Source organism: Ursus arctos, unplaced genomic scaffold (genome assembly GCF_023065955.2).
Source record: "Ursus arctos isolate Adak ecotype North America unplaced genomic scaffold, UrsArc2.0 scaffold_2, whole genome shotgun sequence".
In the NCBI taxonomy this organism is placed as follows: Eukaryota; Metazoa; Chordata; class Mammalia; order Carnivora; family Ursidae; genus Ursus; species Ursus arctos.
Window position 1 is genome coordinate 26,908,022 of NW_026622874.1, and position 26,220 is coordinate 26,934,241.

Genomic DNA, 26,220 nt, shown 5'->3' on the forward strand with positions numbered 1-26,220 from the left:
ATTTCCCTGATGGGAGACTTGCCTTTGCTCAACAGCTGACTTTTGCTGCACAGCCACAAGGTACCCAGAAAAAAAAAACTACGTGTACTCTATTGAATTAAGTGAGGCAATTCTTTTCCCGGATCCTTAAAAAAAGAACTCAAGATTTTTGTTTTTCCAAAGACTCTTGCAAAGAGTACACATGTCCTACCAGCCTTTGCTGCTCCTTCCAAAACCGCTCCCTGGGCACAAGGACCTGGTATGTAAGGATTCTTCTCTAATTTATCTTTCTCGGCATTTGTCACTTTAATCCCATCACATTCCTTTGCTAATTTTTAGCAAGGCATATTTCTAGTGCTTTTTATTACTTCCTCTGCAAAATAAAAATAAAATCACAGTAACGGATTTAGCAAGGGGCGCAAAAGAATAAAATCCTAGTAATAATAAAGATGTTTATTAGATGACAGTGTCACACAAATATCATTTTGTGACCATGTTCCCCTGTGGTGCTCTGCCACGACTCTGAAATCGGGGTCCCCACTCATACACACAAGACGTTCTCCCTGAACTGCACTTCTAACAGAGTGGCTATGAAGAGACCCACTTGATCTAACCAGTTTCAAAGTGTGGATCTCTTAAGATTTGTTTAAAAAAAGAAAGGATGGGGCGCCTGGGTGGCTCAGTTGGTTGAGGCTCCAACCCCTGATTTTGGCTCAGGTCGTGATCTGAGGGTCATGAGGGGTTGCGAGATGGAGCCCCTCTCAGGGAGTCTGCCTGAAATTCTCTCTCTCCCTCTCCCTCTGTCCATCCCCCCACTTGTGCACGTGCTCACTCTCTCCCTCTCTCTAAATAAATAAATAAAATCTTTTTTTAAAAAGTATTTTTTTCATCTTCTATGAAACCACAAAGTAAAAATATTTGTTCTTTTTTTTTTAAGCCATTTTATACTGTGGCCACAAATACAACATTATTTTAGGATTCCACCCACTTTTTTTTTTTTAATTTATAATCTTTGTTTTTTTTTTTTTTGTTTGTTTGTTTTTTATGAGACCAGGACACATACTGGACTGACAGAATTTGTTAATTTCTTAAAATAACAGGTGCACTGTATTGTATTACTGAAATCTGGTAGGAGTAGAACTTAAATGTTCTTACCACTGCTCACTCCCTCAAAAGATAAATATGTGAAGGGATGGATATGTTAATGTGTTAATTAACTAGACAGTGGGAATCCTTTTATAATGTTTACTTATATCAAATCACCATGGTGTATGCTTTTAATATCTTATAATTTTATTTTCAATTACATCTCAACAAAGCTGAAAAATAAATAAATAAGCAAATAAAATGTTGCACTACTATTAAAAATTAAAATAACATATGCAATGCAAGGCTGTTGGCCTCAGACTCCTCACGAAATACCTATAAATTCCACAGCTGCTATAAGACCTTATTAATGATATTTATAAAGTGGTGCAAGAGGCCAAGGTTAACATATCAACAAGTCTAAATCTTGTTATCATCTCACTGTGGCTTACTTTCTCCTGCATTAATGCACTTTCCACTTCTACTTAAGCCAATCATATACCTTCACAGGTAGAAAAATGGGTGTTTTAGAGCAGAAGTTTGTCTTCTTATAAAGAGCTACAAATAGAGAGCAGTTCCAAGATGGCGGAGGAGCAGGAGCCCTAAAGTTCATCTGGTCCCAGGAATTCAGCTAGAGAGCTACCAAACCATTCTGAATACCTATGAACGCAACTGGAGAATGAAGAAAAGAGTAGCAGAAACTCTATGAACAGAAAAGCGACTATTTTCTGCAAGGAGGAGAAAACATGGCAGAGGAGTAGGGGACCCCTTTCTCAGCTGGTCCCCTGAGTAGAGCTGGATAGGTACCAGACCATCCTGAAAACCCACAGAATCAGCCTGAGACATAGGAAGATACATCTGGATCTCTACAAACGAACATCTCCAGCACTGAATATTGAGGTACAAAGCGGGGAGCCATGAATTCACGCACAGATATCAGAAGATAAATGGAAGGGGGAGGGAGCTGATGTGCTTGGGCTCTGGGAAGCAGTAGCCACCTGCACTGGGGAGCAGCCGGACTCGTGGACCGGCACCGGTGGGAGGGCAGACTGAGACCCTGGGCCTGGGAATGCACGTGTGACCAGACTGAAAACCAGAGCTCTGGAGCGCTCACTGGAACTGGACTAAAACCGGGAGCTCGGGACTTCATCAAGATAAAAAGCTTCTGCACAGCCCATAAAACAGTCAAAAAAACTAAGAGGCAGCCCACAGAATGGGAGAAGATATTTGCAATTGACACTACAGATAAAAGACTGGTATCCAAGATCTACAAAGAACTCTCAAACTCAATACATGGGAAACAAATAATCAAATCCAAAAATGGGCAGAAGATATGAACAGACACTTTTCCAATGAAGACATACAAATGGCTAACAGACACATGAAAAAATGTTCAACATCATTAGCCATCAGGGAAATTCAAATCAAAACCACATTGAGATACCACCTTACGCCAGTTAGAATGGCAAAAATTGACAAGGCAGGAAACAACAAATGTTGGAGAGGATGTGGAGAAAGGGGATCCCTCTTACCCTGTTGGTGGGAATGCAAGTTGGTACAGCAACTCTGGAAAACAGTGTGGAGGTCCCTTAAAAAGTTAAAAATTGAGCTACCCTATGATCCAGCCATTGCACTACTGGGTATTTACCCCAAAGATACAGATGTACTGAAGAGAAGGGCCATATGCATCCCAATGTTCATAGCAGCATTGTCCACAATAGCTAAATTGTGGAAGGAGCCGAGATACCCTTCAACAGATGACTGGATTAAGAAGATGTGGTCCATGTATACAATGGAATATTACTCAGCCATCAGAAAGAACGATTACCCAACATTTGCAGCAACATGGACGGGACTGGAGGAGATTATGTTAAGTGAAATAAGTCAAGCAGAGAAAGACAATTATCATATGGTTTCACTCATTTATGGAACATAAGAAGTAGGAAGATCGGTAGGAGAAGGAAGGGAAGAAGAAAGGGGGGGTAAACAGAAGGGGGAATGAACCATGAGAGACTGTGGATTCTGGGAAACAAACTGAGGTCTTCAGAGGGGTGGGGGGTGGGGGAATGGGATAGGCCGGTGATGGGTATTAAGGAGGACACATATTGCATGGTGCACTGGGTGTTATATGCAAATAATGAATCATGGAACTTTGCATCAAAAACTGGGGATGTAGGGGTGCCTGGGTGGCTCAGTTGTTAAGCATCTGCCTTTGGCCTAGGGAAAGCTGGGGGCATCAGAATGCCGGATTTTAAGCTGTACTACAAAGCTGTGATCAAAAAGACAGCATGATACTGGCACAAAAACAGACACATAGACCAATGGAACAGAACAGAGAACCCAGAAATGGACCCTCAGCTCTTTGGGCAACTAATATTTGATAAAGCAGGAAAAAACATCCGGTGGAAAAAAGTCTCTTCAATAAATGGTGCTGGGAAAATTGGACAGCTACATGCAAAAGAATGAAACTTGACCACTCTCTCACACCATACACAAAGATAAACTCCAAATGGATGAAAGACCTCGATGTGAGACAGGAATCCATCAAAATTCTAGAGGAGAATATAGGCAGCAACCTCTCCGACATCGGCCAAAGCAACCTTTTTCATGACACATCCCCAAAGGCAAGAGAAACAAAAGATAAAATGAACTTATGGGACTTCATCAAGATAAAAAGCTTCTGCACAGCCAAGGAAACAGTCAAAAAAACTAAGAGGCAGCCCACGGAATGGGAGAAGAGTTTTGCAAATGACACTACAGATAAAAGACTGGTATCCAAGATCTACAAAGAACTTCTCAAACTCAATACACGAGAAACAAATAAACAAATCAAAAAATGGGCAGAAGATATGAACAGACACTTTTCCAATGAAGACATACAAATGGCTAACAGACACATGAAAAAATGTTCAAAATCATTAGCCATCAGGGAAATTCAAATCAAAACCACACTGAGATACCACCTTATGCCAGTTAGAATGGCAAAAATAGACAAGGCAAGAAACAACAATTGTTGGAGAGGATGTGGAGAAAGGGGATCCCTCCTACATTGTTGGTGGGAATGCAAGTTGGTACAGCCACTCTGGAAAGCAGTGTGGAGGTCCCTTAAAAAGTTAAAAATTGAGCTACCCTATGATCCAGCAATTGCACTACTGGGTGTTTACCCCAAAGATACAGACGTAGTGAAGAGAAGGGCCATATGCACCCCAATGTTCATAGCAGCAATGTCCACAATAGCTAAATCGTGGAAGGAGCCGAGATGCCCTTCAACAGATGACTGGATTAAGAAGTTGTGGTCCATATATACAATGGAATATTACTCAGCTATCAAAAAGAACGAATTCTCAACATTTGCTGCAACATGGACGGCACTGGAGGAGATAATGCTAAGTGAAATAAGTCAAGCAGAGAAAGACAACTATCATATGATTTCTCTCATCTATGGAACATAAGAACTAGGATGATTGGTAGGGGAAGAAAGGGATAAAGAAAGGAGGGGTAATCAGAAGGGGGAATGAAACATGAGAGACTATGGACTATGAGAAACAAACTGAGGGCCTCAGAGGGGAGGGGGTTGGGGGAATGGGATAGACCGGTGATGGGTAGTAAGGAGGGCATGTATTGCATGGTGCACTGGGTGTTATACGCAACTAATGAATCCTCGAGCTTTACATCGGAAACCGGGGATGTACTGTATGGTGACTAACATAATATAATAAAAAATCATAAAAAAAAAAACAACTGGGGATATACTGTATGTTGACTAATATAACAAAATAAAAATTATATAAAAAAAAGAGCTACAAATATCTGAGATTTTTCTCTCTACACTTTGCTAATTAGAAAACTAGAGGATCTCCAGCAGAGTGATGTATCCCCCCCTTCGGGGGCCTCCATCCAGTCCAGAGCTGTGTGCACAGGATTTTTGACCAAAAGCAAAGCTTCCTGTATGAAAACATGCCCGTCTTCAAGGGGAGTATGGGCTTTGCCAGATTAAACCATAATTAACAAATCAATAGAAACAGATGAACTCTCAGCCTTCTCTGAGATTTTATAGAACTGCGCAAAATATTTTTTCTCTGAAAACATTTAAGAACTTTGGGACAAGAAAGAACAGTGAACAGCTAAAAAGTATAAAAGCTAAATTAGGCTGGTGAGTTTATCCTGCGAAGTTCAAGGGCACATTCCTACTAGAGTGTTTAGCATGTTTTTCTAATACTTGAAATTGGTTTTTCTAAAAAAGAAGGGTTTAGATTTTCAGGAGCTGGTCAAAATGATCCATGATAGAACACCATCACACTTACTTTTACCACCATTATTATAATTTATTTAAAATTGGAATCAGAACAATACTAATAATTGGATAACTGAAATGGTAAAGAGGGAGTTAAAGTAACATGAAGTTAAGACCCAAGAAATACAACAAAAAAGCAAAGTGCAATTGTAATAACGTGTAGAAGAGAAAAATATCAAAAAACATGAGTAAAACGTGTGGATACTGGTTAATGTAAAAAATACTGTCCTGAGAACTGAAAATTAAATGAAGTAAATATCTTAGAGAAAAGAAGGTTTTAAGTAGCTTAGAACATCTTCTAAGTTTGCAGGTGTTTTTCAAACTGAGATATGAAAACACCTAAGTAAAAAGAGCAAAGATAAACTCGAATTTGTCTAACAGTAAAAGAAAAATAAATAAATACATAAAAAATAAAAATTAGAGGCAGATTGTCTGGTTTCTGAAATTAGGGTGGGAATATACGATTCTAAACAAACAGCAACTTAATTTTCTTTCCTAGAATGAAAATAAATGTTCAACTGCACCCTTCTGCTTCCCTCCACTGTCACAGAATGCTTTTTTTTTGTCTCTCTGTTACTGTTACAGATTAAGCGGTCTCCCAAAATTGTATGCTCAAGTCCTAATCCCGAGCACCTCAGAGCATGTGAAGATGTAATTAGTTCATCTGGACTCATACTGGAGTAGAGTGGGCTTTTTGTCCAGTATGATTGGTGTCCGTATAAGAAAAGGGAAATCCAGACACAGTGACAGAGACACAGAGAGAAGGAACGCCATGTGATGTCGTAGCAGGGATGAGAGTAATGGAGCAGGGTGGGCAAGGGCGGATGGCCTCCTCTACACGCTGGAAGAGGCAAGGAGGGATTTCACTTAGAGTGTCAGAGGGACCATGTTCCTACTGTTCCCTTGATGTTTGAAATTCTGCGAGGCAATGAATCTCTCTTGTTTAAAGCCACCCAGTCTGGGGGCACTTTGCCCATGACAGCAGCCCTGGGAAACTAAGACAGACACTGTGTTGTGCTGTGTTAGAAAAGTCTAACTAAAGGGCACGGGTTAGGTGAGTAGGGTCAGTGCCAGGAAAAACTTACCTGCAACATAGTCGCCAAATCCAATGGTTGTTAAAGTGATGACCACGAAATAAATGGCGTCTAGGGCACTCCAGCCTTCTATGTGCTTGAATATGATCGCGGGCAAGGCAACAAAGAGTACACAGCCAAACAGTATAAATATGATCGTCGAGATGATGCGAATCTTGGTCTGACTAACATTCCACTTCTAAGGATGAGAGTGAAGAGAGGAGGAGAGAGAGACACTGATTGAGATTTATTGATTATTGGCATAGTTAGTACACTGTTCTCAGAAAATGAGCAGGTGAGGATGTTATTTTTTTCCCTTTTATAATTAATTTTCAATTATCTTATAAAAATTGGGTATAACACAAAGAACTCAAAACAATCAATGCTAATGATGGTGCTACTTTACTCTTACACAGTTTTACAACAGGCAAAATGCTTTCAAAATAAATTACATTTGCTCTGAGAATACAATTTCAGATGTACATCACTCTTCGTTTACCTGAATTACTTTTGAAATATTTTTATTCTATAGGCATACTACTGATTATGGGCCAAACATAATCTAGAAATACATGAAAATAGACAAAATTGAACCATGGACTAAATAGTTTAATAACTGATAAAATTATTAATTTTATGAAAAATTTCCCCCTCACTCCTGTGTTTTCCTATCATCTTCCAACTGATTAAACTGAAATACTAATAGACTTAAAGTCCACAGTGGATTTCCCTGTGAACCAGATGAATTGTCTCTCTGTTCTATGGCCTTAAACTGTACAACTAAATAAATCAAACATGACACGTAGGCAAGGATGAATCTTCAACACTCTTACACTACAGCTGTCTTTCACCCTCTTCTCTTTTCAAGAATCTCTACAGTATCCCATATTACGTTTGTACATACAGCAGTTTATCTCCAGATCTTCATTTGAGGCTAATCACTGTATATTTTTCATCTGTAACTGGATCTGTCCTATCTGCTATGAAAATTATAGGTCACATCCCCACCATAAAAAAACCATGAGTTTTAGAACTTGAACATTTCCCAGAGATAAAGATCTATGAAACCATAGAATGGAAAGTGAAAAAAAAAAAGTTTCTAGTCTACCATCCTTATCACATATGTGAAATTTAAATGAATTCATGTCTGTAAAGTTCTCACATTATTGTTTAGTACTAAGCATGGAATCATGACCACTGAATGGATTCACCACAAGGGTACAGGATGTGTTTAAGCACCGACATAGATGCAGCATGGAAAGCATTACCTGGCATCCAGTAAGCACCCCAAAATTTGTTGAATAAAATAAAACAAATGAATAAACAAACAAAAAGCAGAATCAGAACTATAGATACAGAGAACAAACTGAGGGTTACCCAAGGGGAGGGGGAAGGGGGAATTGGGCAAAATGGGTGAAGGGAAGAAGGAGATACAGGCTTCCAGTTATGAAATGAGTAAGTCAAGGGAATAAAAGCACAATGTAGGAAAAACAGTCAATGATATTGTAATAGCAATGCAATGGGGCAAATGGTACCTACACTTGTGGTGAGCATAGCATAATGCATAAGCTTGTCAAATCGCTAAGTTTTGTACACCTGAAACTAATTTAACATTGCGTGTCAACTATACTCAGATTAAAAAAAAAATTAAGCAAAAAAAATTTGTTGAATGGATGAACAATTCAGCATTGCCCTCTTAATTCCCTCTTAATTAATATAAATATAAGATACTTTTAATATCAATATAAGAAAAGTATAATACCCAGAATAGGATGAAACTTGTATTTTAGAATAATCATACCTACACCATTCCAATTGTAGAAATATCTGAGAATGAACTTGGAACTTAAAAACAAAACATAACTAATGCTAAGAAGTGGAACTATAAAGTGAAATACCAATACTCAGTAGTCTTATTTCATCAATAGAATTAAATGTAAAATACTTAATTGAAATGTTTGTGAAAAGATGAAAAGATTATTGAAGAGTAAGTAAAATGTATTTGTAATACTGGTGACGGTAGTAACATATCCTTTATAATCCCACCCACTCATGCAACTATTTTCTTGGTAAGTTTCTTCAGGAATAGAAGCTTGTAATCATAGTGGTATCACTACTATTTTTCATTTACCATTCTAGTAAAAGCGTTTTCATTTTACTTATTTTTTTTCTATTGAGTATACTATAGCCATGAACATCTTTGTGTGTATTACTTTTGGTCCTACTGAATTACATCCCTTGGATAAGTTTCTATCAATGACATCACTGAATTAAGTTACATGATCACCTTTATCGTGTTTGCTAAATAGGATGTCCTTCACAAATGAACAAGGTACCAAAGCAAATTTTAAATTAGAAAATATTGTCAGCTATTTACTAGCTATGTTAAGCTTTTACTTATTTATTTATTTATTTTAGATTTTATTTACTTATTTATTTGAGAGAGAAAGAAAGAGTGCATGCACGTAAGTGCGGGGGGAGGCAGCAGGGGAGGGAGAGGAAGAGGGAGAGAATCTTAAGCAGATTCTGTTCTGAGGGAGGAACCCAACTAGGGGCTCCATTTTAGGACCCTGAGATCATGACCTGAGCCGAAACCAAGAGTTGGACGCTTAACTGACTGAGCCACCCAGGCGCCTCAAGCTTTTGCTTATTATCTCTTAACTTTTAAAGTGATGTCTCCATTGTCAGTACCATTATTCACATTATATAAATGACAAAATGGAGATTTCAGGGTAAAATAACTAGCTTAAGAGAATACAGCAAGACAAGACGTCTGGAATTGGAGCTTGGTTTGTCAGATTTCTACTTCATTTCTGCATATTTTTTGGTTTTTCCCATGTATTAATTTACTCATTCAAATTAAGTATGAAAATAACTATGAAGTGAGTTACATGCTAATAAAGGTACATATAAGAGGTTATGGAAAACCCAATAACTTGATTATCTGTACCTGAGACGATAGAAAAGTTTAATTAAAAAAATTAAAAAACATGTGTAGCTAAAATGCTATTATACTTACAATAAACGTATCTTCCACTTTTGCAATTCCTTTTCCAAATATGGTCCCTAGTTGATCACCAACTCCAGCCAACAAAAAACCAAAAAGGGGAATTCCCAGTAAGGCATAGATGATACAGAATATCTTTCCCCCTTCTGTGCGCGGTGAGATATTTCCAAATCCTAAATACAAAAAAAAAAAAAAAATTGTTTTCAGTTGTTTACAAACGAGTAATAGTTTAAAACATATGACCTCGTTAAAAAGAAAACGAAACAAACTGAAAGAGGGCTTGAGCTATTTCCATTTTGACCTCAAACCTTCTGCTTGGGTTCTTCTTTCCAGCCTGGGGCTTGGCGCAGGCAGGAGACGGACACTACCTGCCTGAAACCATACCCGCGCCAGCAAGACCCTGCCCGTAACTGACTCCAAGACAATGATTGGTTGAACTTCCACTGGCTCCCTGTGAAGGCCTACCCGCCTTTGCCCCACGATTTCCTATGTAAACCTGGAAGTATTATTGGCTTTTTTTTTTAATAATAATATTTTTTATTATATTATGTTAGTTACTGTACAGTACATCCCTATTTTTTGATGTAAAGTTCCATGATTCATTAGTTGCGTATAACACCCAGTGCACCATGCAATATTGGCCTTTTGGAGACAGTCTTTGAGACGCTAGTCTGCTGTCTTCCCGGTGTTGACCTCACTGAAATATATTCCTTTCTAGCTTCACCACCACTTGTTTCTCTGCCTTCGGATTTTGTCAGCGGCAAGTGTCTGAGCGCGGTCTGTTTGGGACCCCTGGAGCCAGGTGCTCTCCCCTGTGCCCCAGCTATAAAACCATAGGCCCAAAATGACACCACTTAGGCTGAATCCCCAAACTGGGGATTAACAACTAATCTAATTGCAGTTTCAACTTCACCCAGAAATGTAGTCTCAGTCTTAACCTTAACCAGTCAGGAATTTTCCTATTAGAGGCAAAGTGTCCGCCACATTGGCCCTCTCCATCACCCCCTCCCCCAAAGGAAGATGAGGCGATCTGTCTGAGAAGACCTATTCTTCCCTCTCAGGGAAATCTACCTTGCCCTGAAAATCCTTTTCTTTTTTTCTTGCCCCCACCCTTGTTCTATAAAATTGTTGCGTGTTGTACAATTCCTCTGAGCTCCCCTCTGCTTGCTAGATGGGATGCTGCCTGATTCATGAATCACTTAATAAAGCCAATTAGATTTTCATATTTACTCAGTTAACTTTTGTTTTTTAACAACCTCGAGGGTAATTCAGAAATTCCCCAATATTAAAAGATATTAATCACAGATTTCAACTAGATAAGAATCCTTTTAAAATATATTTTAATACACAATACTTTAATAAGCAAACATTCCAATAATCTACAAAATACAGCTAATGTTCCATTTAAAATAGATGATGAAAACCAAGGGGGTAACACAGCAATAAAGCCAATATTTTCATTAAATTTCCTTCTGTCTCTCTATACTGATAATACTGTAAAATATAGAGCTCTCATTGTCATTTATGGAAAAGAGCATACTTTCTTAATTTAAGAGAATTTAAATATGCTAACGTTATTTAAAGATTAAAGTTTAATATAACAACTTTAAAAATCCTGTTTTCATTCAAGCACATACCAAAAAGTAAAAACTAAAACCTTGAAATTATTAAACTTTTTTAAAGTTCTGAGGATTTAGAAGGTATTTTTGCCACCCCAAGATATGTCTCTTTGGCGCACTGATTATTTTAAGGTGGTTATTTTTAAGAAACTGAGGATACATGAAAAACTTTGAAAACCAAATATAGGAAACCAAATATAGGTCACCCTTTTGCAGGAGACATTTACAAGGTAGAAGGGAAATCTCCATTTGGAAGGGTGCCCTCTCAGTACACCAGGGAGGTGGGGAGGTGAATAAATCTCTAGAAAATGTTATTTGTGGAGAACGCATAGACTGAAATCTGCCTAACAACTTCACTTCTTCGCTGTGCTTTCCCTGCTAACCTCCCAAACTGAGAAGTTGTAGTCACAGCTTTATTCTGGAGGCGGACTGGAAACAGCTACTGTACAAGTTAAGATGAGTGGTTCCATAGAACTTTGATTAATTTACAGGCTTTCGGCCATGGGCTCACTTCTGCTTCTAATTTTGGTGACTTCAGGAAGTTCCCTTAGAAAAATTTTCCTTTTAGAATCCTATGTTTTGCTTGTACCCGGGATGTGGGCTCCTTACTCTGAATTTCATTGTCATCTGAATCCATACACTTCATATCATCCCCAAATCCATTCCTATTATGGTTTCCTCAACACCTTCCCTGCCTTCAACGCACTATGGACTCCCCCTCCCCATTAATTTCATGTTTTCTGTCATCTCAATGCAACTTTTTGGTGAGGGGAGATACGTGCATGTTTATATCAAACAGCTTATAAGATAAATTCATGTTTATATCAGATGGAATTAGATGTCTGGATTTACCAATGTCTTTTAGAATGTTAAATACTGATCATCTAATAAAAAGTCCACAGATTTATAGTAAGGTATACAAACATCATGGCTTTCAAAAGCATTTACTTTAAAGTCTAAAATTAACTGATTAAAAGAAAGCGTCTGCCTTCGGCTCAGGTCATGATCCCAGGGTCCTGGGTTTGAGCCCCGCATCAGGCTCCCGGCTCAGCGAGGAGCCTGCTTCTACCTCTCCCTCTCCCTCTGTTCCTCCCCCCTGCTTGTGCTCTCTCTCAAATAAATAAATAAATAAAAATAAAGATAAATACTCTGTAAGAGTTTGGCAATATATTACAGCCCTTCCTGGATTCATGACTCAAGAGATACGTGGCCTTCAGTAAATTATATCCTCATTTGGTAAAGGGTATATTGCTATTATTATCTACTTTGTTGAGTTAGGTATCACAGGAAAGGTGCCCAGGAAATTTTTCCATATATGTGCTCAGTATATGTTAGGTGCTATAATAATAATTATTATAATTACTATTAATCATACTATTGGTAGAAGTAAAGATTAGCAGATCAATGTATTTAGCCTGGTCAGTACGCAAACTATTTAACAGATAGATTAATGGGGTCATGATTACACAGTGCTTTCCACTATGTTCTATCAAACTGTGGATGCCATTCTTTAGACCGAGCACTGGTAAAATAGCATGCATAGAGGAAAGCAACTTTTCACATATGGTGTCTACACATTTAACTCATTTGCCTCCCATCTGTTCTTACCTACTAATGCCTTGGAGTGCTGAACACCACAGCACCATGTGCAAAGGATACATCCAAGGCAGGTGGGAAAAGGGCCCAGAAATCTTGTATGAAGGTAATTTTAAGGGAAAACTTTAAAGTTGAACTATTTGGGACAGTGCACCATTTCTGAATGCTATCCAAGAATGGAACTCAACAATCCCAGCCCTGTCTTGTATTCTTAACATCAATAACCAGAGTCGCAAGAACAAGAAGGCTATGCTAAGTCAGCAGGGTGGACTCTTTTGACATAGGTTCTTTGATTATTCCAGACAGTCCTGCTAAGATCCAACAATGTTCTTTATTGCCTCTCCAGATGAATAACGACGTGGTCTGAGGTAGGGCTCAATTCTGAGTCAACCTATTCCATCCCATTTTCTCTTTTTGATTAAGAGGACAAAGGTCTCCAGAATTATATCCATAAGAAGTAACCTACCACCAGGAAGGACCAGAGATGAAAAATAAGGTACACTGTTAGTGAGCCCTCTTGCTCAACTGTAGACTCCAACAGTTAGAACCAGAAATAGAACCAGAAATAGACAAGACAGCTTAACTCATGCTCTAACTAAAATCCATTGTGCTTAGTTCTTACCACACTTTTTAAACATTCCAACCACCAGACCACAAAGCAATGATAGCAATGGAATGCCTAGAAGACTTCACCCACAAGTCCCCTTCCCTGCCCATGACCATGGGCTGAACACCTACTGACCCTCACCCATGATCACACACTCTCTGCCTGCTCTCTTGCACGTAACCCCCTGCCCCTAATCTTTCCTTATAAAACTCTAGGTGTCCATCTTACTGTGGAGAGGTCAGTTGTTACGACTTGAACTTGCCACCTCCTCTGGCTGCCGGCACCTGAAATAAATTTCTGCCTTTCTCTTTTCCAAACCCTCATCTCTTGAGTTATTGGCTTCTCTTATGATGAGTTTATCTGAGTTTGTTGGGTGGCAGTGTTGACAAACCCAGTCAGGAGCTTTGCTTCTGATTTGTCCAGGCCCCTGGGGAGTCCTTGGGACAGAGCAGTGGGCTGGGGCAGCACACCAGAGCTCGCCCATTCATTTCCCGAGTTAGCAGCTGTGATAGATGGAGAGATAATAATACAACTTTTTAAAAAATTCTGACTGTGGCATTGCTATAAATAGGCTCTAATGTTCAAAAAATAAAAGTCTAGCTGTCAGAGAGCTCAATTTGATCTGCTCCACACAAGTTAAAGGGGCATAAGAAACAAAGGCTTCAAGTTTTCATCCATCATCGACTCAGAATCAGCCTGGAGGCCACTGGAACATCTTCAGAAAAGCTGAGAGAGGATTTCCTCAGAAAGCCTGTTTACCTCACCAATGCAATGACCCAAGATCCAAAGAGAATTCGAGATATAAGGAAAGCCAATCTACCTTTCATTGATCAAAAACTTGGAGACCGGTGCCTTGTGGTATCTCCGTATTTCGTTTTTACTACGTCCAAGTCAAGGTTAGCAGAAGAGAGACCAGGGGAGTAGGAATGAAGGATCCTGATATAACTCTTCTCTGAGCGTCTTTCTGTTTTGCCTTCCAAATATGTCTTTAATTATCATTACACTGAGCATTATGAGGAATCTATGCCTCCTAGGTGACATCCCTCATGCACTCACCACTTCTCGTGGACAGACACACAGTGACCCAGCAGTTCTCGGACATAAAGGAAATGCCTACAGCTCCCCAAAATCTCCCTGGGTGAGAGAATGAAATGGCTGTTCAGAGGATGGTTCCTTATGCTTTCTCCCCTCTCTTCCCTGAGTAAAATAAGAGGAGACTTCCCTCCACAGATTTACCACATGTTTTGACCAACCAATGGGCATTGGTTAAATGACTTGGTACTATCAATGGATTTATGAAAGGTATCCATTGATTCTAAGCAGTATGCTAAGCTTTTAAAATAGTAATCCTTGTGATTGTCTGAATTTCCTGACTCTTTTCCTGGTCAGTTAGCAGCATCTTCATTGCCTCAGGGCAAAATGGATTGTTAAAGCAAGAAGAAAAGGGAAAAGAAACAGTATTAAGTTTTGTTTTTCTTTTAAGTCCTAAATTAAGGTGTTCGCAAGCAAAATGTATCCCCTGAGGAGAGCAGAGGTCAGTTTATGGCATAACATACGCAAAATAAGAGAGTAAAAGGAGTGCCTTCCAAAGAGCTTGAGGGAATAGACAAGACTGACCAGGGATGGGGCATCACTTTGGAGGAGGTGGGGTTAGGCAGAAACCAGAGGACAGGACCTTGGGGTGGGGGAGTATACTGGAGCTCACTTGAGAGATCAACTATTAAATCTTCAGGAGTTTTACAAGTCAGCTAACTTCACATTAGTAGCCTGGAATCAGCTATAGGAGGAATATTTATGCCACATAAATTGGCAAGCACTATAATTTAGGGCCACCCCCTCCCGCCGCCTAGTATTTACCAATATGCGACAGAATAAAATACAGTGAAATTTAAGAGACTGTATGTAGTCTGTGCCAGAGATCTGGAGGGAAGCCAGGCTGACGCCTGTGAGCCAACCCTTGATATTTATGTGAGGACATCACTAGAACAGCTATCACTGCTGCTTCACATTCCTCTACGGAAGGGCCTTCCATGGAAAGCTACTATAAGTCCATTGTAAGCACATCGTCTAGCAGGAGACCCAAATGTGTCACTCTCATTTGAATAGTCTCAAGTGAACAGGCCGTTTTTCTGGGATCATTTATTACTACTACAAATAAATAACCCCCTCTTCATGCACTGTGCATGCTTGGCAATTATTTAATTATTTGTAAGAGTTCATTTAATGTCTATATTCCCCACTAGACTATGAGTTCCATGAGTGTAGAGGTTGATTTATTATTTATATATATATATTTACAACTATAATTCCAAAACCTTCCTGACTTATTAACTAATGCATAATTGGTAATCAATAAGTATTTCTTCACTGACTGACTGACCCATATATCTAAAAAACTCACAATACTTCAGAAGGAGGCAAAGAAAAAAATTCAGAGAAATAGAATATCTCTGTGTGGGAATTTACAAAGAAAATTAAATTTCTCCCCCACTAATTAATAAATTTACTATCTTTGCAATCAAAGTCTCATAGTTTTTTTTTTTTTTTAATTTTACAACTTAATGATATGATTCTAAAATTCATCTGGAATACAATTAACAATAGTCAATAAATACTTTAAAAGAAGACCAATGTGAGGCAAAGTTTACCTACAAATTAAAAAGATGATCTCTATAGTTTTAATTCTTAAAATTATGTGGCAAACTAATGAATGAAAACAATAGAAAGCATAGAAAAGGACCACAGCACGTAAATGAAAATTTGGTAAATATATTTCAAATCAATATAGAAGGAGTTGATTATTCAGTAAGTAGTGATGGGATAAATAGTAAGCTACTTGGAAATAAATGGTGTCCTTGCCTCACATTATTCACTAAATATTTTTGAGTGGATTAAATCATCAAATATAAAGAAAGTATGACCATAAAATACTACAAAAATAGGGCAGGAGAACAACTTTTTAAGCACAACTTCTAGGACAGAATCATAAAGAAGTTAAAGATAAATATGGGTATGCAAAAAATATAATGATGCCGTATGTCAAAAGAAGAGCATAAACTCTATGCTGAGGCCAAACGCTTTTCCAAGAAGCAGTGAAGAGAGAGTCAAACACCTCTGTTGTGGGTCTTCCTAGGGCTCCTCTTGGTCAAAGAGCCAAGCTTTCATTTCATTTGCAGGCCTGAAGTTGGATTGAGTCTACCATGTTTGCATTTGTGATTTGAGGTGTTCTAATTTAGCCTTCCACCACCATTATATAAAACGTGGATTATTAAAGATATATCTGTTATGGGGAAATACAAATATTCGTAATGGTAAGTTGATAAACCCCAAGTACATTTTTGGCTTTGTGTACTTGAGATTTACTGAAAGCCTGTCAACTGGCCAACTTTAACAAACAAGTTCACTTCCATTGAAAAATGTCAGGCTAAAAGTGTAATAAGAATACTTCTGGATAATAGTAATCTTTCTACCCTCTGAGTGAGACTTACTGGTAGTGAGTAACACAGTTAAACTATTTGGACTTGTTGGCTGCAGTGTACATATTCCAGATTTAAGAGTTTTATTTGACTAATAGGTAGTTCATGAAAATCTTTGCTCTTTTAGCCAGCATTCAATGTGGAGACTGTAGTTTATGATTACATTTACTGACAATAGCAATGACAAAAGCAAGAATAATCTGAAATTGCATTTATGTGGCCCCTTCTAGAGTTAAACACATTTAAAAAAATCTAAGTAATTCTGACCAAAAATTTAGGAGGTGAAACTCTATTATTCCAATCCCATGGAGAGAAAATTTAGGTAAGAAAAATACTGCATACTATTACTTTACTCTGACCAATTCTATATGACAAAGCACTAAGTTGTATGCAAAAAAAGAAGAAATCAAATATCACCACAGCAATCAGTATGATTTAATTCTGTTCAATGACAAATTATTCATTAATAACTACATGCCATTCACTGTGCTAGACACCCAGGACAGAAAGATGAGGAAGACACTGCAATTCAGAAAATTCCCAATTGTTAATAAAATCAAATAAATATGCTATCTACCAACTTTAAAAAAAAAAAGATTTTATTTTTAAGTAATCTCTATATTCAACATGGGGCTCGAACCCACAACCCTAAGATCAAGAATTGCACGCTCCACCCATTGAGCCCACCAGCCACACCTACCAACTTGTCTTAAATATTAATGAAGGTACATAAATGGACAAAGACTGGCTACACAAAAAACCAAGGATGGCAGTATGTATATGTGAAATGTCCCCATTAAAACACTGTACTTAAAAAAGTGTGTAGTGGAAGTTTGGTTCCATGTTGACTTTGATCTCTGAAAGGAAGTTAGGTCTGTTCAAACGCTGAATCTACACAACGGCTCTCAATATGCAGCGTTTAAGTACTGATAGTAGAATAGACCCAAGGAGAGTCTGGAAAAACTCCCTGCTGGGACAATAAATGTTAATGTACTATATCAGGAAATTTGGCAAGGACCCCAGGACAAATGAAGAGTGAGGAGTAAAAAAAGAAGGAAAAAGAAGAAGGAATAGAAACCATCCTACTCAACATAAGCCTCTGAATAAGTCCATAACTAAATTAAATGCTAAGAAACACAAACACAAGCAACGCCTGCAGCAGGAATTTGTTCCAAATGAACATAATTTCGGGGGACGGTCCAAACTAAATTTTGAAAGAAGTAGATTGGAATATCCAGAGATTTAAAAAAAATAAAATTTTTATTAAAATTATGCAATAAATAGGTACAAAAATATAGACAGGTAGAAAAGAAAATGGAATAAATAAGAAATCTTGGAAACAAATCATATTAACTATTTTTTATGGAAATAAAATAGATGAAATGGACTGATAATAGGTGAAGAAAGGACTGGTGAATTTGAAGGTGATTCTGAATAATTCACGTAGAACTTGGCACAGAAAGGAAAAGGGATTTAAAATAAAAACATAAAGAAGTATTAAGGGGCAGGGAGGACTAAGAGACCTCAACAATCATATATGAGTTCCTGGAGCAGAAAATGGAAAGACTAGCAAGGAGACAATATTTAAAATATTGTTAGCTGAGAACCCAAGAATTGTGGACTCATATTGAAAGTGCACTCTTAGTGTTAAGTATGATAAATAAGTATATACTCATGCCTTGACACATCATAAAGAACCATAGAACATGGAAATAAAGATAAAATCTAAAAAGCTATCAGGGACAGAATTATTTATTTACAAAGGAACAACACATGAGTAATAACAGTCATTGGTAAATAATGGAGTCCTGATATCTTCAAAGTGCTAATAACCATCACCCTGAAATTTTATATTTAGCTCAACTATCAAAGAAGAATGAAGGGTCCTATTTTAGCCTTTGCCAGACATACAAAGTCCAAGAAACCTTACCTCCCCCAGAAAACCCTCACAAAATCACTATCTACATATGCTTGAGCAATTATGTACATCAGAAAGAAGAAAAGGAACCCAGAAGGAAAACATAAGAGAAACAGAAGTGGGCATGGAAGTGGAAAAAAATGTCAGAAAATATAGTCAACTATTAACTGCAAAATATGTGCACATACATGAACATGCACAAAACACTGAAAGTAAATAATGGACAATAATAACAAGATGGATGGGAGAATGGGAAGGTTCAATAAATAAGCAGTTTGGCTAAAATGCTAGAAATATAAAGCAGTAGCCAAAAACGTGTTCAAGAACAATGGTAACCACTATCATCCCATCAAGAGTAGAAAAGTAGTGAAAAAAGGATCAAAGAGGATGACATAAACAAGAAAAAAGTCCAAGTACATAAACAATCACAATTTATGTAAATAGATTAAATACAGAGATTATTAGATTTTCTAAAAAAATATCACAGATCATATGAAAATAAAGGGATGAAAAAGCATTTTTCAGCAAATTCTTATCCAAAGAAAGTCAACATAACAACATTAATGCCAAACAGAATTTTAAGTCTAAATGTACCCTTAAGGAAAATGAGATTGAAAAATTATTGGACCAGAGGGGGTCTGAGTATAACCTGGAAGGCCTTACAGATATAAGAATGCAGAAAAAGCACTTGATAAAATTGAATACCCATTGTTGATAGAACTTTTAGCAAACCAGAAATGGAATTTTATTAACATGGTTTTAAATTTAAAAACTAATAGCTGACTTATACTTAAGATGAAGCTTGAAAACATTGGCTTTAAGATAAGGATCACGACAAATAGATCATCCTCATGACTTCTCTATTATATTCTGTTGTAGGTCAATGCTACCGACTTTTATTTTTAAAAAAAGATGCAAAATGAGAAAATAAAAGTTGAAGCCATTACTGATTTTTAGATGATATACTTGTCTATATAATAAAGCCAAGAAAAAAAAAAAAGCCACGAAGAAGTTTTCTAGATTCAAAATGAATAAAAACAACAATACAATATATTTATATGTGCTTAGTACGTGCTAGGTACTCTTACAAGCAATTAAACATATTAATTCACTCAATTCTCACAATGAGGTGTAGGTACTAATATTCTCATTTTGCAAATGAGGAAACTGAAGCACAGAGAAGTTAAATCATTTTCCCAAGGATACACAGCTAGTGAAGTGGGAGAGCTGGGAATCAAGCCCAGGTATTTTAGGCCCAGTGTCTGGGCTCTAATCACACATACCACAACACTCCTATACTCCTAGAAAGAACCAATCAGCAAATGTAGTACAAAATCAAAGGATCGTAATAACATTAGCAACAAAGATAGCTAAGAACACATATCATAAATAACATGTAAGTATTTTATGCATAAAATTACCCAAAAAGTTGTAAAATAAATGACATAAAAAGAAACCTGAAGAGACGAAGAGATATATGTGTTAATTTTATGCTAAATACAATAGATATTTTGAAAGAGTTTTCAGTGGAGTTTTATGCACTTTTATAAAAATCTGTAAGAAACAGGACCAACAATAGCTAAGAAATATTTGAATATTTGGGGAGAAAAATGAGGTGGGAAGGTTTGTCCTACATGATATGGAGACCCGCTATAGCTATTAAAAACAGTATGATTAAGACAATGGGGTACTGGACAGGGAGAGGGAGACCAATCAGAACAGAACGGAGAGCTCAGAAACAGACCTAAACATATCTGGAAGCGTGGGTATCTGGAAAGGGGGAGAGAAGATCAAGGGGTCAGTGAATGTTGATGAATGGGTGTGCAGAGTTGGCTTCCTGGTGAGACTGGGAAGGATGATAAACGGCCTTCAACTTCCTGTATTGTTTCATTTAAAAACAGTAACAACATAAACAGCATGAAGCAATGTTACAATGTGATGGAAGTGGATGGATAGATGGTTGTGTGCAATATGGTTCTTTGTAGACATTTCTACTATTTGAAATATTGCACAACAGTAAAAGAAGATCTATAAATACACTTATAGATAAAAAAGACATTGGACGATATTCTGCACCATTTCTTATAGAAACAGAAAATTGTTGTCTTATCATGACACAGAATTCTATCTCAAAACATTCAATATCGTACTTAATATTAAAGCACAAGAGGTATCCCCTTAAAATCCAGGGAAAAAAGAACATCTATTTTATAACTATTAAATAGTATTATTCTGAAATTTTTAGCACGTGTAATGGCAGTAAACATATAAAAGGAATAATGATTATTAAAAAAAGACAAATATATTAGTTGTGGGTGGAATTAAATATCCAGTAAATACAGGGGACTACTGAACATCGTATAGAGAAAAGCTCAGGAAAATATCTGAAGGCATGATAAATATGCAGTAACCAATGGCATTATACTATTTGAGCACTACCTCAAATGTGCTAAGTGAGATGGCAAATGACTTATTTACAATATTAAGGGAAGTATGAGATACCTGTAAGTCCTCTGATCAAGACATACACAAGAACTTAGAGAACAGCTTGAACTACTGTAGAATGGGATGGAACAAAACAGAAAAGAATAGAGTAAGGGCAGGAATAACACATATTGTTTTCTTTAAAATATTGCACGTAGGTTGGAAATGGAATAATTATCCAATTGAAGTGCTGAGTAAATGGATTACTCTTCTGGAGGGACAAACATTTCACCCTATGTGAAAATCAGTACCATGCAGATGAAAGATACAAATCAGTTAACCGAACTCAATTACTTCCTTACTGAGCTCTTCTAGACTATGTTTCTTCCTTTGCCTCAAATGCACACCCTCCCCCACCCACTCTTCACCTGGCTCACTCCTAAGAATCCATCATTCCTTAGGTTAGGTATTAATTTCTCCAGGAAGCCTCCCTTGAGTGCTTGCTACTCACTGCCAAGACTGACTTTGACCTCTATCCTACATACACATTTCCCTATCTTAAGACTTATCTCACTAAATGGTAATCATCAGTTCTGTAATCAGAAGTTCTATAAGGTCAGGCCCTATGTCTTAGTCCTACTACAGCCCTAGTGCATTTCCACTGGATGTCTAAACAAACACATGCTTCCCCAAAGCTCCCTTCCTACTGTCTCCCCTTCCTGGTAACCCTCTGCATTCTATTCTGGCAGTTCCTCATCCTAAGGGCTGAGGTTTTCAAGAGCACCTGATAAAGTTTGAGAGCTCGAATCTAAAATGTTCTCAAACAGCTCTTTGCTTGTGGATCTCACCGAAATGGTGGGGTTATGAAAAGATAAGACCGGAAGCTATCCCTCTACTAACTCTCTCTAGCCCTTAAAATTTCTTCTGCACACAGGCTGTATTCACAGTTCTTATTTATTTATTTGACTTCTGGATCGTATTTTTCCTTTAAAGATAATCAGACTGGCAAGTGTCGTCTCCTTCCCAACAGTAGTTGAAGGTTTTGTTCTTAGTGGTGACTAGCAGACTTTGTCTTGCTGCTCTCTTTTAGTGACCTTTTTTTTCAATACCTATGGACTGTCTTATAAAGGCTTTTCTCATGGGGCATTTTTCATAGAATCCTGTGCCTTCTCCAGTCCCCACTTTCCCACATCGAGGGTGCTGAGGGGACCTCTGAACACTGTCATCTGGACAATACCTGGACCCAACACTAACAGCCTCACCACTACCATCTTGTTAGAAGTAAATCAATCACCGTGCAGCCAGAGTTCTCAAATCCCTCGTGCCTAGGTCCTAAAGCCATATGGTTTTGTAGGCAGCGAGGGGATCCCTTCAACACCACCCTTTGATTCCCTTCCCTGATGAAAGACTTCCACTGCCACTACCTCAAGGCACCAAAACAGCCCGAATGTGGCCTTTTCTCATCCAGATCCATCTCAAAATAGTTCATTCTCCCCAAGGCACAGCAGCTTCAGTCTTGAGACTCCTATTAAATGCTAGATGTTCCAAGGTCTTCATGTATAAGTCACCCCGCTTATTTCCCAATATTCCTTGTTATAGAATTGTTCTACCTTCCAGTAACACCAGAGTCATAATTACTTGTTGAAGAAAATGAGTGGACGTTTCTGATTCTTTACGTGGTTTATGTTGCTTGCTCAATGGTGACACCAACTTGGCCCTTCAGTTATCATGTTGAAATCCTGTCTGTCCTTTCTCTTCCCCCTTCCAACACCCAGCCATTCCTCACCTTCCAACGACATGGGATCCTGCTTTCTTTCAACAAACATAGTACTTTCTATTGCCTTTGGAGGAATTACATATTAGTCTAACATGAATTCTTTCCCTTTAGTTACACGCTTTTTCCTTTCTTCTTAGTGATAAACTTCTTGGGATTCTGTTTTAAAATTTTTTCTTTCCTTTCCGTGTCTTGTGTCATGCTTTGCTTACAGCAGATGTTCAAGAAAATTGGTTGAATTGAAAATAATTATCTATGGGCTTTCATTAATACCTCATTTTAATTAAATAGACTTCTCAGATCTAAATAGTTCTACAGTATGATTTTTTTTTTTTTACTGCTTTTAATTGTATTCAGGACTGACAAGCAAAAGAGAAGTTCTTGATCTGTGCAAACTGTATTTTAAAAATTGCCTCTAAAAATAACAATTAAAATATTACTTTAATACAAAACAATTTAAACTTTTAGATGCAGAAAAACATTAATATTGTAGGGCATAAGAGTAAGATGTTAGAAGTAGGTGAGAAAAAGAACAATATAAATTCAGCGCATGCTCACTTGGCAACCTAAAAAAAAAGGGGGGGCAAGCCTTTCAGAAACCGAAGTGAAATGATAATCATAACATCTGGTCTTTTTTAAAAAGCTAGTCAAAGTCATAGCTATGCTATATAGCAAAGAACCTAGCTAAACGCTGAAGAAAAAATATGGCTCCGGAAAAATGTGATCCTAATTAAAAGACAATTAAATCATGTTTTGATAAAAAGATGTATTCATTTCAGAACTTTCACAAAGTTGTACATGGTTCTTCCAGATCACTGGTTTTAAAACAAGGGTGCACATCAGAATCACACATGAAACTTAAAAAAAAAATACACCCCAGAACAACTAAATTATTGTCTTCCACTGGGAGGGGAGGGGAATGCGCACATGTATTTTTAAATATCTACAGAAGTGATTCTAATTTATACCCCTGTGACAGGGGCAGGGTTTATGGGTCTAAAGCTATACAATGTGGGGGAAGGGGCTCTTTAGGAAAAAGAATACAAAATTAGGGAGTAAACCCATGTCAGTGGGGAGAGGGGGTCCTGAAGCTTAACTCTCATCGGTCTCAAATAAATCTGCCTCCGTCCCTCTGTATTTAGGACGACCTCGATCACCTCTTCTAGACTGGCTATGGTATTACTCTATTACTGTTTTTATTGCCAATAATAAAAAATAATAAAATAATTTTCATTACCAATAAAAAATAATGGCCAACACTACTGAACAACGCACTCTCACTCTGTGCTAGATACAGCGCTCATCCCTTCATATGGGTACTTAATTAACCTTTCACAACGCGATGAGATTAAGCGCAACTGATTATCCCCACTCTCTGAATGTGGAAACTACAGCTTATTGAGGTGAAATACTGTGTCAACCTTAAACAGCGAACCGTGAAGGCTGAGATTTAAACTATTAACTCAATTGCTTAGAGCTAAAAGTATCTGGGATCAAGACTATAGATACTGTTTCTCAATCTTAAGAGTTCTCAGTTATAGAACCACGGAGTACGGATTTATACCTGGACATGCCTTTCTGCCAATATTTGCTGTTTTACCTACTTAGACTGGAAAAGAAAGTATAGGTGCCTCAAAACAAATGAGTCAGTCAAAGTCACTAAATCTAAGGACTGTTTGACATTTTGTTTTAAGTTCAACATCAGCACACTTTCACTTGGCGCAGAAGCCACGGGCCTGCAGTTCAAACTCTATTTCACAAGATGGCTCCCTTGCTATCCTCAGTTGCAACTTATATAATAAAATCCTACACCACAATTGTAAAGTTGCAAATCTGTAGGAAGTTACATAGTTCTTGTTGGTTTCTGAACCTTTCTAAAATCATGAATATCTGATTAATGCTACCAAGCATTTTTTGCTACCAAGATTCTTTTATATAACCTACATCGAAAGCTAAAAGTTGAGAGGAATTCCCTTTGCAAAGGAATTTTGCCAAAAACAATAATTATCCTCCTGCACATTGTTTCCTAACTCCCCCAGCTTTTTCTTTGGTACATTGGAAGTACATCTCACCCCCTTTTCACCCGGGCAAAGAGGTGCTTGGTGAGAGGGCAGGAGGAGGGAGAGAAAGATCCTGCAGGAGAAATAAGAGCACATTTACTCCTAGGGTGCTGCCCACCATTCCCTAGTGAGAAGAGCCCCATGTGAGGACGATCCAGGAGAAGGGAAACAGCTTATCTCAAGTCCTTCTTAGTTTCCACATGCCTCTCACAGACAGTGCATTGAACTGTCTTAGATTCGATTCTGAATGTTTTTAAAGACATGCATTTTTTAGCAGATTTATTTATTTTAGAGAATATGTGAGCATGAATAGGGGGAGGGGCAGAGGCAGAGGGAGAGAGAGAATCTCAAGCAGACTTCCTGCTGAGTGTGGAGCCCAATACAGGCCTCGATGGATCTTATAACCCTGAGATCATGACCTGAGCCCAAACCAAGAGTCGGTTGCTCAACCAAAGGAGCCACCCAGGAGCTCCATAAAGATATGCTTTTTTGATAAAACATGACCACTAAATGTTGGCCAACTATTTTATCTGAGGCTCAAGCCAATAAAAGAGATCTCACTCAAGGCGTAATAAAATATTTCCACAAATGGCTGCAAATTCATGCGCTATTTAACTGCCTCTTATCGGATTCTCCCTATATACCAAGAAAGGAGAAAAATAACCCAATAACACTAAGGAAATGGGGAATCATTTCTAGCAAAATACGAATGATGAGTTTTCCCATTTGTTTTTTTAAAGAGAGAGAGAGAGAGGACTCAAGCACACATGGGAGGGGGAGCAGACATGGACAGAAAGAGAGGGAAAGAGGAAATCTTAAGTAGGCTCCACATCCTGTTCAGAGTCCCATGTGAGCTTGATCTCAAGACCCCGAGATCATGACCTGAGCCAAATTCAAGAATTGGATGCTTAACCCACTGAGCCACCCAGGTGCCTCGAGTTTTCCCATGTTTTGAGAGAGATTGTAAGTCAGGAATCTGCTATGATAATAACACATTTCCTGGAAATCATACTTATAATGGTTATTGTTAAAAGAAATTTCCTATAGGAACATCAGCATAATTTAATGTCATATTCCTGACCAAACATGGTATCAAACAATAAACTATAAAAGCAATAAATAAGGGGGCCTGGCTGGCTCAGTCAGTAGTGCATGCAATTCTTGACCTTGGGGCCATGAGTTCAAGCTCCATGCTGGGCATAGAGTTTACTTAAAAAACAAAAAACAAAAGAAAACAAGCAATAAATAAAATCATACCATCTATTGGTAAAGAGACTCTCACTGACCAGAGTTTGGTCAGGCTCTTC

General features: G+C 37.9%; 1 protein-coding gene across 2 annotated transcripts in view; it reads right to left on the reverse strand.

Annotated features, from left to right (window-relative positions):
• The window catches only part of KCNK2 (potassium two pore domain channel subfamily K member 2), a 137,364-nt gene that overhangs the window by 53,823 nt on the left and 57,321 nt on the right, over nucleotides 1-26,220 (reverse strand). For both annotated transcript variants that reach the window (XM_057315548.1, XM_057315547.1), the window contains exons 4-5: nucleotides 9,452-9,612; nucleotides 6,445-6,631 (exon numbers count right to left, since the gene is read on the reverse strand). In XM_057315548.1, the coding sequence (XP_057171531.1) occupies nucleotides 6,445-6,631; nucleotides 9,452-9,612 (348 nt within the window). The remainder of the gene's footprint in view (nucleotides 1-6,444; nucleotides 6,632-9,451; nucleotides 9,613-26,220) is intronic.